General features: G+C 32.3%; 1 protein-coding gene across 1 annotated transcript in view; it reads right to left on the reverse strand.

Moving 5' to 3' along the window:
- Nucleotides 1-12,583, reverse strand: part of LOC128999931 (uncharacterized) — a 43,690-nt gene extending 31,107 nt beyond the window's left edge. The window contains exons 1-2 of the mRNA XM_054426721.1: nucleotides 12,149-12,583; nucleotides 10,644-10,776 (exon numbers count right to left, since the gene is read on the reverse strand). Coding sequence (XP_054282696.1) covers nucleotides 10,644-10,776; nucleotides 12,149-12,583 — 568 coding nt within the window. The remainder of the gene's footprint in view (nucleotides 1-10,643; nucleotides 10,777-12,148) is intronic.
- Between the last annotated feature and the right edge of the window lie 1,167 nt (nucleotides 12,584-13,750).

Here is a 13,750-nt window from a genome sequence, read left to right on the forward strand (position 1 = left end):
TTTTCACAATTGCCAAGACAAATGGGATTGCAATCTAAGTGAAATTCAATTAGCTTTGAATAGTGCATGTAATGAAGCTACAAAGTTTACTCCACATGAATTGATGTTCAGTTTTAAAATAAACAGTTCACTTTCAAATGTTTGGGGTTTAAATGATGTAATAGAAGAAAAAGTAAATGCAAGAAATTTAGCGGAGAAGTTAAATCAAGCTATTTCAAACAACAAGTCAAGAAACAAGTTAAATACAAATTTGCTTAAGTATAATGAAGAAAATAGTAAATATCCTTTCAAGAAAAACAGTATTGTTTATTTGAAGACATATCATCTGAGTAATAAAGTAAAGAAGTTTCAAGGGAAAACAGCACTCAGATTTGAAGGACCCTATAAAATTTTAATTTGTATTTCAGATGTAAGTTGTATTGTTCAAAAATTGAATGACCCTAATATTGTGAAAAGAGTACATGTATCACAATTAAAAGCTGAACAAGGGTAAAATGATAACAGGTAACAGGTAAAAAAAAGGGTAAACAAAGGTCTGTTATTTTATGTAAAAGAAAATTTTTTTTAATTTCAGGTTGTTTTATAAGTTAAGATTTTATTTTATTTTATTTCAGTTTGAAATAAGTAGCCAGATGGAAAAAATACATTGTTTTTAGAATTTATAAAATTATTGAAATGATTATTAAAAATGGAGAAGAGTTAAACAGTCAAACAATGTCTTGTAGGCTAAAACCGGTTTTGTACCTTCTATGTAGAATTCCACCAAACTCAAGATGCAAAGGACGACGACCTTGAACCTGAACAAACCACTTTCACTGGACAACACTTGACATGCACTCCAACACTGGAGTAATTATATTTTATTTTTAATTTTGTAATTTTGAAACACACTTTGACACACACACAAAACTACACTTGACTGGACAAAACATTTCACTTGTCAAGGTGTGAAATCACTGATCACATGACTTGCATTTTGGGTTGAGAAAGGAATATGGAATTTTATTGTTTGCAAAAATAGTTTTTCACAATGGATTTTGAATTTGTCTGAAAGTAAAATAATGAGTAAATCAATGTCGCAAATGATTAATAGGCTGGTTACTAATTTGTTAATTGATATTTTAAGTGTTTAACGATTTTGTATACTTGTTTTATGTAATGTACGAGATTGGTGGAAAGACAGTTCAACGCAGGCCCTGCTTGCAATACACAAACCAGGGACACACTGACTGACATGAAATTGGGACGAGGGCTCCTGTCTTACACGGAATGTACCGGAGAGGTCTGCCTGTCGTCTGCACCATAGTGTCACACTCCTAGCTGTCGCACCGCGCGTTACCACCAGACACTATCGCATTGTTTTTTTTTTTTTTTATCTCTTATTGTAACCTTTGTTGTTGATTCTAAATGATTTCATTTGTAGATCAAATAATTTGTTTATTTATGTAACAAAAAAGTTAAGTGAGGGAAATTTGTAGCATTTTATATTTGGTATTTTTTGTCACTCTTTAAAAAACAAATTCAAGTTAGTATTTTCCTTTTTTTTAGCTCTGCTCAGTCATGAAAGATTCAAACATGTTAGTTCAATTTTGTCAGTTAAAACAGAAATTTAAATATTTGCAAGATCCTGTAAGGAAAAGAGACGACAATTTGATTGGCCAGGGTAACTCAGTGATTGTTTGAAGCACATGGTCTTCAGCCAATCACAGGGTTACCTTGGTCAGACAAAACTTAATCACCCTTCTTGTCCGGCCTCAGTTGTGCAAAACCAGTTGATAAGTAAAGTTTAGTTTGTTTGTTCTTTTGGTCAGTTACCCCCACGTTTTGGGTAAGTCTCTTAAAAATTTTAAATTTAGTTAGTTTTATTTTAGATTATGTTAACAGATGTCCTCTCTTTTTCAGATTTTGATCAAATCTCAAATCACAAAGTTTCTAATTAATTTTATTTCTTTTAGGGCTCATGATTAAGAAGCAACTAAAAAAAATTTAAATAAAGTCAAGATTTGTTTAAGTATAGTATATCAAGAAGGAATTTTTAAAAGATTAACACTTAATATAATTTTGATGAGCAGAGCTTATTTACAAGAATTTAAGTTGAATGTTATTATAAAAAAAATGAAGATTTTATAATAAAAGTTTAGTTCGATCATTTTCAAGAGGATATTATCTTTACCTGCTTTTGGCATTTAAACAAATTTTACAAGTCAAGACATTAAAATATATTAATACATAAACTAGATCATGTGGGCCTAGTACGCTACAAAGTGTATACGAAAAATAAAAATTTAGTATTTTACTTAATTGCCAGTGCATAAACAATGTTTTTTGTTTTTTCATTAGGTGTATAAAATATAAGTTTTAGGCGTACCTATCAGTCCACTGTGGGTATGGAACAAAAGATAAAAATATTAACGCATTGCCATCCCATTTATTGTTTATAATACTTTGATAAAGGTTTTTATGTTTACATATTTAACATTGGAGAATTTAAACGTTGTTCGGTGCACAGGTGTGCTGCGATTGGGGTTTAATACATTTGGACTTATTAAAAAGTAAAATAGTTTTCTGTGCTGCACTCTGTAGAAACACTGAGGCACTATTTCAAATCATGACTAATGCTAATACAGAATGTTGTGATTATTCAAACCTACAAAACAGTTGGTGAAAGTAAACATCTGCTTTTAAATTATATTTATTTTTGTAAACATTGTAGATCAAAAAGTCTGACATTGGCCCACTTAAAACCTTCTAGGGCAGAGCCCTTTTGACGGATCTGCACCAAACTTCACTCGAACCATCCTTGAAAGATGCTTAACAATGCCTGAAAGTTTCATTACAATCTGTCTAGCAGTTTCAGAGTCCATAACGTATATACACACACACATACATACATACATACATAGTTCCTCTTTTATAGATATAGATAGATATAAGTAACCTTGTCAGTAATTTAAAGATATCTGAGATAAAAGGTTTCGGAAAGTTTTATAAACATGAATCTGAAACGTTTGTTATGGTTGTCTGTTGTGGTGGAGAAGATCTACAAGGCCGAGTTATCATCCTAGCCATTATAGTAATCGTCAAATGATTGTTTGCACGTTTTCTTCATGACAATTCTGTGTTATGCAATGACAAATTCTTTTGCTTGTCACTTCCATACAAATAGGTGGATATGAGTTTTACATCTACTCTATTCTAACACAAATAAAACAACTGTGAATCCATCGAAAGTTAACAAAAAGAAACAACGAGTTATTATGTCTACTGACACATCTCATACTTATGATGAAACGAATACAAAGAAGTCTGTTTTCTTTAAGCAGCGGCTACACTTGCCCGATTCGGTCCGGTTCGGTCCGGTCCTCCAAAATGCGGAACAATGCTTCCCATGTTTTTAAATGGAGGTGGCTACACTTACCCGATTCGGTTCGGTACGGTCCGGTTCGGCGCGGAACAATCGTCCAGGGAGCATTCATCCGCATTTGGCGGAAGCATTCGGGGCGGACCGGACCGAATCGGACAAGTGTAGCCACCTACTCCCGAAATTCGGATGAGGATCGGGGGGTTCCGTGAGCGTTCGGCTATGAACGTGATGAATTAAATTAGGAAAAATAGTTATTTGTAGGACATAGGCCTAAGAATGTAGGCAATAATGTTCATATATTGTCTCGATCATGGAAGACGATAATTATGTCTACACGACCGCGGAAAATAGTCAGAATTTTGTCGCAATATCGGGAGACGATTACAATGTCTACACGGCCGCGACGGATTATAGGAAGTTTACCGCGATTGCATGCAAATACAACCACCATTTTTTTTTTATTTTTCATTTTAAAACTTGATATAAAAACTTGAATTTTCAGTAACTCCTTTTTTGAATGATTGTATATTAATTTATTAAATACAATAATGTATGAAAAAGTAGATAAATTCACAAATACGTCATAAGGTCGTCGTCTTTGAGTCATAAACATTTACAGGACTAACATGTTAATGGTAATCCAAAGGTGAATTTAATGTCGTATAGCAGAGCTATGTTGAATGAGGGTGGATTTGGAGGTAATAAAAGTCGTCCACAATGGTATATTATATACGGGAGTTTCACGAAGAAATTGCTATACCAGGCGTAGCCTATCGAACACCCTATAAACTTGAAACTTTGCAGTTAAAGTAAATAAAATGGGTAAAAAGTACCCTCCAAGTCTCATTTGATTCTGATTAATCACAACAAAATGGCGAGTAACAAAATCACCACAAAATTGGCAAAAAAAGGTTTGCTAGCGTGATAAAAAAGTGCATTACGAACATTGGGCTTAAATTTGTATAAACGAATATGAATGTAATTAATTTTATTTATGATTCACCACTATCTCATCTCTTTAATTACTGTTAATTTATTTAATTTATTTATTTACTCGAAATATACCTCCACATTTTTTTGTCAATTGTGTATAATTTTATTTATGTGATGAGTAGCCAACAAACCAAAATTAACATTGATAACGCCATCACGAAAAAACATACCGGAATGAATTAATTTATTTACTTAGGCTTAAGCAAGATTGTAAAATCAAAATTTATCTTGAATGGTTTTGCAAATTAAATTTTTACTTCAAAAAAACACACCATAATATAACTGTAGCAACCTGTTCATAAGTAATCCTATACAAAGATTAAAATTCAAATATTCATAATGGCAGATTTAATAAAATCTTTAAATGGCTGCCATTTTATACTCAGTTGATCTTTTGAGCTTAAATTTGCTTCATTGTATTCTACTAATAAAGACTTTTAATTTTATGTGTAAAATAAAGTACGTAATGTTTTACCCATTTTTTAAATTTTCTCCACGGAATAATATCAAAACCTTCCTACACAAATTTGTATACTATCCGGACTAATGAATATGACATGTGCAGCCACAACTGCATGTTGACACCTTCACCTTCTATTGTATCTGGTAGATTACACGTTGTATGTAACTATTAATATACAGTATATAGATTGGCACGCTGTCAATTAATGTTGTTTAAGAGATTATGATAAGAATTATAATAGTTTATTAATATTTTACTAACTATAGTCATACAACATTTTACGGTGTCCTCTTTAGAGGATATGACAAATTACGAAGTAAACATATCAATAGTACATTTAAAATACGTGTACAACCTTACCTGAACTCTGCAAAAATATTCACTCTATGAGGAAATTGTTGTACAAATTACTACTAACTGTTCCTTAGCTATTCAAATTACTCAGTGATAACGCGAATAATAATTATAGATTTGCACACTGTCCCAATTATAACAGTCAACGCCCTACCAACTGTTGGCAATAATTCATCGCTGCAGGCGGCCTGAGCTGGACACTGGACCACTATGTGGACGAACCAGTGTGTGCAAGGGGTTGTGTAACACAATATTTTTTTATTAAATCTCTTGTTAACTTCTGTTCCGATAAATTCCAATCCAAACTGGAGTCACGATGTGTAAAAAGTGTCCCAGTTAGTGATTGTTGTGGCAACTTCATCAGATTTACGGTGACTTTTTAGATTACAAACTTTACATTTTTAACACAGGATTGCCATTCTCATTTGAGACATTAAAGGGAAGAAGCTATAATCGTATATATATATATATATATATCGCCCGGTTAACTGTTCATTATTTAATGTTTATTACGTAAACCTACTCATGTGTATTCGAGAAACTTCCTGATGACCTGATACGACTATGGAATCCTACTGGCCACAAACAATGTATAAGTGTAAAACATAGTATTTCGTATATTGTGTTACTGTATTCTTACAGATATTGAATCCATTCACACACAGACTTCTAGCTTTTAGATTGTCAAATCACACCGCATCTTAAAAGGTGTTTATTGTAGAAGCAAACATAAGTAGTCATAGAGTAATTTTTAAAAAGATTCTGGGTGTTCATGTTTAGAAGAATGTCCCTTAAGTATTTACATACTGATTTATGAATAGGTTTAATAAAAATAAAACTAAGAATAACATTTCTCCCAAAAAGGTCTCGTTAGCAAGATATATAGTATTTTGTAATGTTGTCTTTTAAATTTAAATCTCGACAAAGAATTATGATATCTTTATGAAATTTGGTACGTAATTGTACCAAATCTTTTTTTTTATGTCATAATCCATTTCTAAAAAAAAAAACAATCATAAAAAAGTTGTTTGTTTCAAAATTACGGCTATTTCAATTTATATAACCTAATTGACTGAAAGAGGCTGGTTTTATGAAAAAATCCAAACACGTTTTTATCTATAATTTCCTATTATACAACACAAAGTTCAAGAAAATCAATTAATAAATAGTTGAGAAATCACTATGTTTAGTTGTACAGGCCCGGAAATTAAAGCTAAGCAGTATGGGTCCGTCTCATTTTGGGTCTAAAAATGATTTTAGTTTTAACTTGTTTAAGGTATCACATGAAATGTTGTGCTAAAAGTATTCTGCACCTTTATAAATCAAACATAATATATTCAAGCCATTGTACAACTCGTTGATATATAGAGCCTAACGATATATGTACCGAACACAAAAACCTACCACACTACAACACCAAAGAGTTCTGACCAAAATCTCATAAAACCACATAGACACTGTATCTATTCTCTTTCACCTCAGTTCTCATTAGCTATTACGTAAAATTGGCTAATTTGCATCAAATTCGTCCACGATCAATTTTTACTTAATAATTGCTTAATTCGGTTAAATCAGTTTTATTGGAGTGGGTAAGACTAATATCTTAATCTATTATTCTAATTCCGTAAGGAGTTTCTTGTGCACAGCAAAACTCTTTTATTTATTAACCGATTTTGATGATTGATGTGTCAAATTAAAGGGAATTATCTGCAGAAGTCATGGAATAATTTTTGTCACGTTCAGTTCAATGTGCTTCGCCCCATTTGACTTTAAAGTTTCCATTTATTTTTAAATATAAGTGAATATTTAGTTAATTTTATCAAACATATGATTCGTTTGCTTTAAAAAATCATCTGTCTTCATAAAAGTAGCCTTTTTCCCTACTGTCATTTTAATGTTTACATTTTCTGTTTACCTATCAGTTTACTTTCAAATACAATGATAACTTATGAGATGGGATAGTTTATTTATGCAGTTTCATTCATAGGGAGTAAAAATCAATCTATTTCATTATGTGATTGTATTTTTTTTTTTCAGATAAGGTGTATGTTAATGTTTTCATAGATATTTTTATGTGTTGTGTTTTCCAATTTTTAATTTTGATTACCATAAAATGCCACCTAAAAGAAACAATTCCGTGTTTGCGATTCGGCGAAGTATTAACACGGAGATCGTATGATAATAAAGCTTGAAAAGTTACCTATGTTGGTTTTTGAAATTCAAAGAAATGTTATGCGATCGCTTGATTATTTTTTAAATATTGCTCGGACAGATGCTGTCACAACAGACTATTTTGACTTAGGAGATCTTAGCGTACAGTACAAAACAGAATTAAATTGCCAATACAATGAAATATGTCAGTTTCAGTTTTCGGGATAAAATCCAAAACCAAAAGTAAAGAAGCTAAATATTTGTAAAATAATATTATGGGATGAAGCTTTTATGTACAATAAGTATGCTTTATCTTCTGTAGAATTATTACTGCGAGATATTGCCAGAAGAGAAGACCAAGAAAAGCCTTTTGGTGGAGCGGTTTTTGGAGGTAATCTCCGGCAATGAGCTATCATAGTCTCTGGTGCGAGTCGCTGTGCAATGGTAGAAAATTCAATAATTAATTATATAACCTTTATGGCCAATGTTTAAAAATATTTCACTTGCTAAAAACATGAGAGCAAATCCAAGTGAATCAATATTTGCTGAATATCTTTTACGAAAAGGGAATGGCCATAATGATCTTTGTGAGACATTGACAAGTCTTCCTCTTCCTTCACAATGTTTTGTGATTATAAGATATCAAAATATAATTGACAAAATCTTCAGTGAAGGATTCTCTCAAGATGCTTAAAAAAGACAAAAATCATGCAACAATTTCACCAAAGAATGAACATTAAATAATAAAATAGCCAAGCAACTAAATAATGACAGTAGAGTTTCTTCTCAGTAGATACTTTGATTCACGAAGGAGAACAGTTACATCCACACTTTAGCACCAAGTGGTTATGTCTCACAAGTTATGCTTTAAAAAAGGTGTAATAGTAATTTTACTAAGAAATTTAAACCCATAAAAAGGACTGGTTAATGGAACCAGATTAATGGTGAAAGAGGTTAATTATCTTAAATATTAAATCTGGAAATGATTACTGGAAGTTCGGCTGGAAAACGAGTTTTATTATTAAAATTAAGTTTAGAATCGTCAGAAGGAAATTTTCTCCTGAAATTCAAACGTCAGCAGTTCCAAAAAATATTCAAAAAGGTGTAATAGTAATTTTACTAAGAAATTTAAACCCATAAAAAGGACTGGTTAATGGAACCAGATTAATGGTGAAAGAGGTTAATTATCTTAAATATTAAATCTGGAAATGATTACTGGAAGTTCGGCTGGAAAACGAGTTTTATTATTAAAATTAAGTTTAGAATCGTCAGAAGGAAATTTTATCCTGAAATTCAAACGTCAGCAGTTCCAATGACCAATGGTAATGGCAATGGCAATGGAGTTCCAATGGTTGACGTTAAAAGCTTATTACAAATTGCTTTTGCCATGACCATCAAAAAAATACACTTGAAAAAGTTTGTCTTATCTGCCATGCTTCCAGCATGGGGCATTGTACGTACCGCGCTTTTGATTAACTAAAAATAATGGTTAAAGAACAACGAAACCAAGGTCATCCGGTTCAAGACGTTATTATTTGCGCAAAGACATCGTATGAAAAGAGTTTCACCTTAAAAATTTCAAAAGTAAGATAATAACTGTTCTGTAAGGCAGTATTCTGAACTCTGTTAAAACCTTTATTAAAACAGTAATAACAGTATTGAGTATTGACTTTTGATTTATTATGTAGTGACAAGGTAAAATGGTATTTAAATAATTATTAAAATGACATTAAAATGTAGTTAATATTATTAACTGGAAACAACTAGTAATTATTATAATGGTAATGTATGCATTAAACAAGCTACATATTTGAGTTTCATAACAAACTAAAAAAAAAACTAGCGCCACAGTAGCTTACGTGGATTCAAACTGAAATTACTTCGCCTACTACCTAATTCGCCTTTTGAATTAGGTAAGAAAATCTTTAATTTGCTGCCACATAATGTAAAATGCTTAGATGATAAGAAATTCAAAGTGCATTTGAAATCTCTTTTGATAGAATTAAGTGTGTATGATGTTGACGAATTTATCACTTATTTAAGGTGTCCAGTTTTGTAAATAGAAATTTATTGTAAAATATGACGATGCCATACGTATGTTTTGTATGTTTTACGGCAATAAATGATTTGATTTGATTTGATTTGATTTGATTTTGATAAGGGTGTTCATGTTGGTCCTCGGCTGAAACGTGTAACCCACTGTAAATTAAGTTTGACGATGAGATTATAAATAAATATGAAACGCCGAGAGATTAATAAAAGTTATTTGTAGAATAAGAAATACTACTTCAAACATAAAATTATAACATATACATTGTGTGACCAACTGGGTTAAAATGCCGACAATACCGTAAGATACAGCCACCGGAGGGACGTAGGGTGTATAGGCGATCTACGTCACAGCGCGCCTCGTAGAAATGCATGCAGCAAAACACAGGGCGCTCTCTTCTTTGGGAACGTTAGAAACTGTTTTATTTCACCTTTAGCCATTGTAGTCGTGTTTCCTGGCTATACAGGAATGTTAGAAAGTATTGCATTTCATTTTTTAGATATTCTAAATTGCTTCGGTCTGACGTTAGTGACGTTTATTTAATAGTTTCACATGTAAACGTCCATATAATTTGGAACCATACTATTATTTTATATATCAGAAGTTATGGAACGATATACCATGCAAAACCTCATTTTGGACAAGTAGGCCTATAAATGAAAAAAAAAATATATTTTAATTAAGTCAGTATAAATTTAAAACTCTTAAATACATTTGGTTTTTATAATTATTTTAAATAAAAAAAAACAGTATATATTCGTGACCTTGTTTTGTAGTATAAAATAGTGTAATACTGTTTCACAGCAGTTGTCATCTTTAAGCTATCTGTTTTAGACAATAAAAATGAAATTATGTATTTTTTTATTTTTTATTTTAAGTATCGTAATATATTTTGATAACTACTTTTGGTAATAATTTATTGCAAAAATTGTCTTAGACGACTTATTTATTGCAGGCAACATATTAAATTATGGCATTATATATTAAAATTTTTATTTCAAGAAGAAAAATAAATAACCAAAACATTACTAACTTATTCTATTGCATAATTTATATCAAACGTTCTACCTATAGCCCTAATGTAGCATGTTATAATGGATAAGCCCATCAATATAAAGTGTTAGTAATAAATCATAGGATCAGTAGCTTATACGCCTATAAATGCATACCATAAAAAGATAATTCGAGCTTATTTCCAATTAAAGATTTTTTTTTAGAAAACCTGTGTTTGTATTATTTATGAAACAGCAAGCAACATAAAGACCTACCTGGATAAACTTGCCGTTGCACAAAGTAGTTATGTGGATTGACCAGAGGTAAGAACACACAGAGGCACACTACAAGACTTGCAGACATATCTGGAGCAGGGGGAGTACTGGACCCTGTACCAGTAGACTGACACTGGACCAGGCCAATGTTTTTGTAGCTCAGTCTGATATGTTGTGGCTATAGTAGTCCGTCTCTGGGCCAATGTCATCAGGAATAATCTACATTTCCGCAAAATCGTGTTGTGGTTTTATAAAAAACAATAGGGAGTTGCAGTTGATTGCGTAATATATTTAGTTTAAGGTTGCAATGTAATTGCATTATAGAAATAACTTACCAGTGTTTGAAAATATTCAAATAGTAAGAATACTATTTTAGTATTTAACCCTGACTCGATATTAATGAATATATACAAAGATTCAAATAGTTAATAATCCTAGGAAATAACATGTTTGCCCTAAACTTGATAATTGGTATTACAATCATTAAAAGATTGGCTAAAGAGTAGAACTATTTAAACTCTAAATATTACATTAAAAGATGCTATAAAGTACTATGATTGCTTTCATAGCAGTGAAAGCCAGTTGAACGGAGCGATTACGTTTTGTGGTTTTTAACGAAGCAGTAAATTAAAACAATGTTTATAAATATGATATAATGATATAAATATATCAATTTAACTTATCAGTTTGTCTCAGAACTATCAACATCTATAGCAAGTTTCATAAGTAAAGATGGGTACATTAACAAAACAAGTTACATTAGCCAAGTCTTAATATTAACATATTTGCTTGGTAATGTAATCTGTTCTGTTAACCCAACAGTTCTGGCTGAACCCCTACCAATCGACATTTTTCTCAATCTTTACCAGATTTGACAATTCAGGCAGAAATCATCCTGCATGGATCCATACGAGCAAATGTATTTTTTTTTTACTTCCCTGCTTTGAGATAATTTTACGAATAGTTTTCACCATACCATATAAGGTATATATGATGCTAATGTCATCTGGTGAACCCACAGTTCTGGTTGAACCCGATTTTGAACCTAAAACAACCAACATTTTCTCAATCTTGGCCAAATTTTGCAATTCAGGCAGAAATAATCCTGAAGACGTAAATTTTGTAAGACTTGCCTGCTTGAGAGAATTGCACAAATAGTTGTCACCATACCTTATATGTTTATGAGGTTTGTTTTCTTTACATGCATTGGTCAATTAAAACTAAGAAGAACTGAACCAGAATTTTGATGAACAGGAAAACGCTGGGAATTATACTATAGTTATTTTGGGAACGGGCTTATGATGTTCTTATATTAGTCATAGTCATAGTCATAGTATATTATTGGGCAAATGATTGATGGGTAATTTATTGGCAAATTGATTGGGTAATTGGGGGTAAGATAATTGATGAGCAAATTTAATAGCTTAAATTTGTGTGATTTTTTTGCGTGTATAAAATAGGATACAGGGTAAAAAGGGTACAACAGGTCACGGCTGCTTCCGAACCTTTTTGCACAGAATGAGGAAGGCTGCCAGCTCAGACTGTACTGTCCCAGAATTGCAGAGTACACCTTCTTTTGTGACAAGTGGCATGCCTCTGGCCAAACCTGTTTGATCTCTAGGAATAGGATCAGTCTCGACATCATTCCTGACAAAAGGGCTGGAGCTATGCTCTAGGGAGAGGAAACCTGGAACTGTGTCAAGCAGTTCACCGAGGCCAAACTTCAGGCAAAGAAGGTCGATCTCGATCAGCCTTAGCCTTCGAATGAAAATAAGAAGGAAAGCCCTAGCGGCATAGTTCAAAAGGCCTAGTCCGAAGTAACGTGGTAAACAGTTCCAGGGAAGTTTCCTAGCAGGAGGTTTTTGTAGCCGGTAGTCCGGGACATTGAGCCCACGGGAATCTGGCACTCCTGAGCCGACATTGATAATCTCAGTGTGCATTAACACATTTTTATCTCTTCCCTTGAAAAAGTATATTGCAGAAACCAATGAGTACACCACCCTTACTTATGGAAACATATATTTAACATTTACAGATTTACAGACGGTACATAGGGCCTACAGACAAATTTAATCACCAGCTTAAACAATCATTCCAAGAGTAAGTTTTGACTTTTCAGCTGTAGAGCTGTACTGTTGTTAGTGAAATTATTAGGTGTAAGCCAAAGTGGATGATGGTGTTTTAAACAAATGTTACCTTCCTATAGCTGACATTTAAATGAATTTTCATATTGATGGATGTTAGCCTCCGGATTACTGTGAGAGTCTAGGCTTTACATCCGTCTGGTACACGTCGCTCACCTTCTCAGTAATTTTGTGTGTGTTTTTTAAATGTTAAACATCAGTGCTCAATGTTCAATGTTCGTGTTAAGTGTTTATTAGTTTTTTTTTTTAAATATGTATATCATATAGTTACACATTGACCTGGAAATGAAGTGACAACTTATATACTTGGAAGCCTTAAGATGACTCCACGGAGTTGAAACTGGTTGCTACATAAGCAACGAATTGGATTACTTAAATACAGGTAACTAAACCACTTTAAATGAATTTTATGTATACATCATATAGTTTCACCGCTTTAGAATCTTATATCTATAGTAGGTACTTTGTTTGCTTGGATTTTGGTAAAAATATCTTGGACTGTCTGGAAATCCTACATTACGTTTCTCAGACAGTTTTACAAGAGCAATTGTACTTTGCACTTGAGTTACACATTATATTTTTCCTACAGTTGCCATAAAACAAATAAATTGGTGAAGAAACGTAACATATTTTTACACAGAAGTGAACTTTTAATATAACATTTAATGTGAAGTGACAAATACAACAGTACAACAGTACAACAGCAGCTGACCAGCTGATTTACAGCCAGTGCTGGCAACGTATTTCGCGTGCATACGACCTTGTCTGCATGTTACGCGCTCACTATTTTGTGCCTTCACGTTGCAAATCTGGAGTGAGACAAAGTAATTAGAGTGAGACAATGTTAACATTGTCTCACTGATGAGCAAATTGGCCACATTGCTTTCTCAAATCAGTGAGAGAACATATACATTGTTAGGTAACTGTAGGAAAAGTATATTTTCCTGAGTTTATTATTAAAAA

Source organism: Macrosteles quadrilineatus, unplaced genomic scaffold (assembly GCF_028750875.1).
Source record: "Macrosteles quadrilineatus isolate MER2022 unplaced genomic scaffold, UCM_ALF_1.0 Scaffold_1__1_contigs__length_201487025, whole genome shotgun sequence".
NCBI classification, from domain to species: domain Eukaryota; kingdom Metazoa; phylum Arthropoda; class Insecta; order Hemiptera; family Cicadellidae; genus Macrosteles; species Macrosteles quadrilineatus.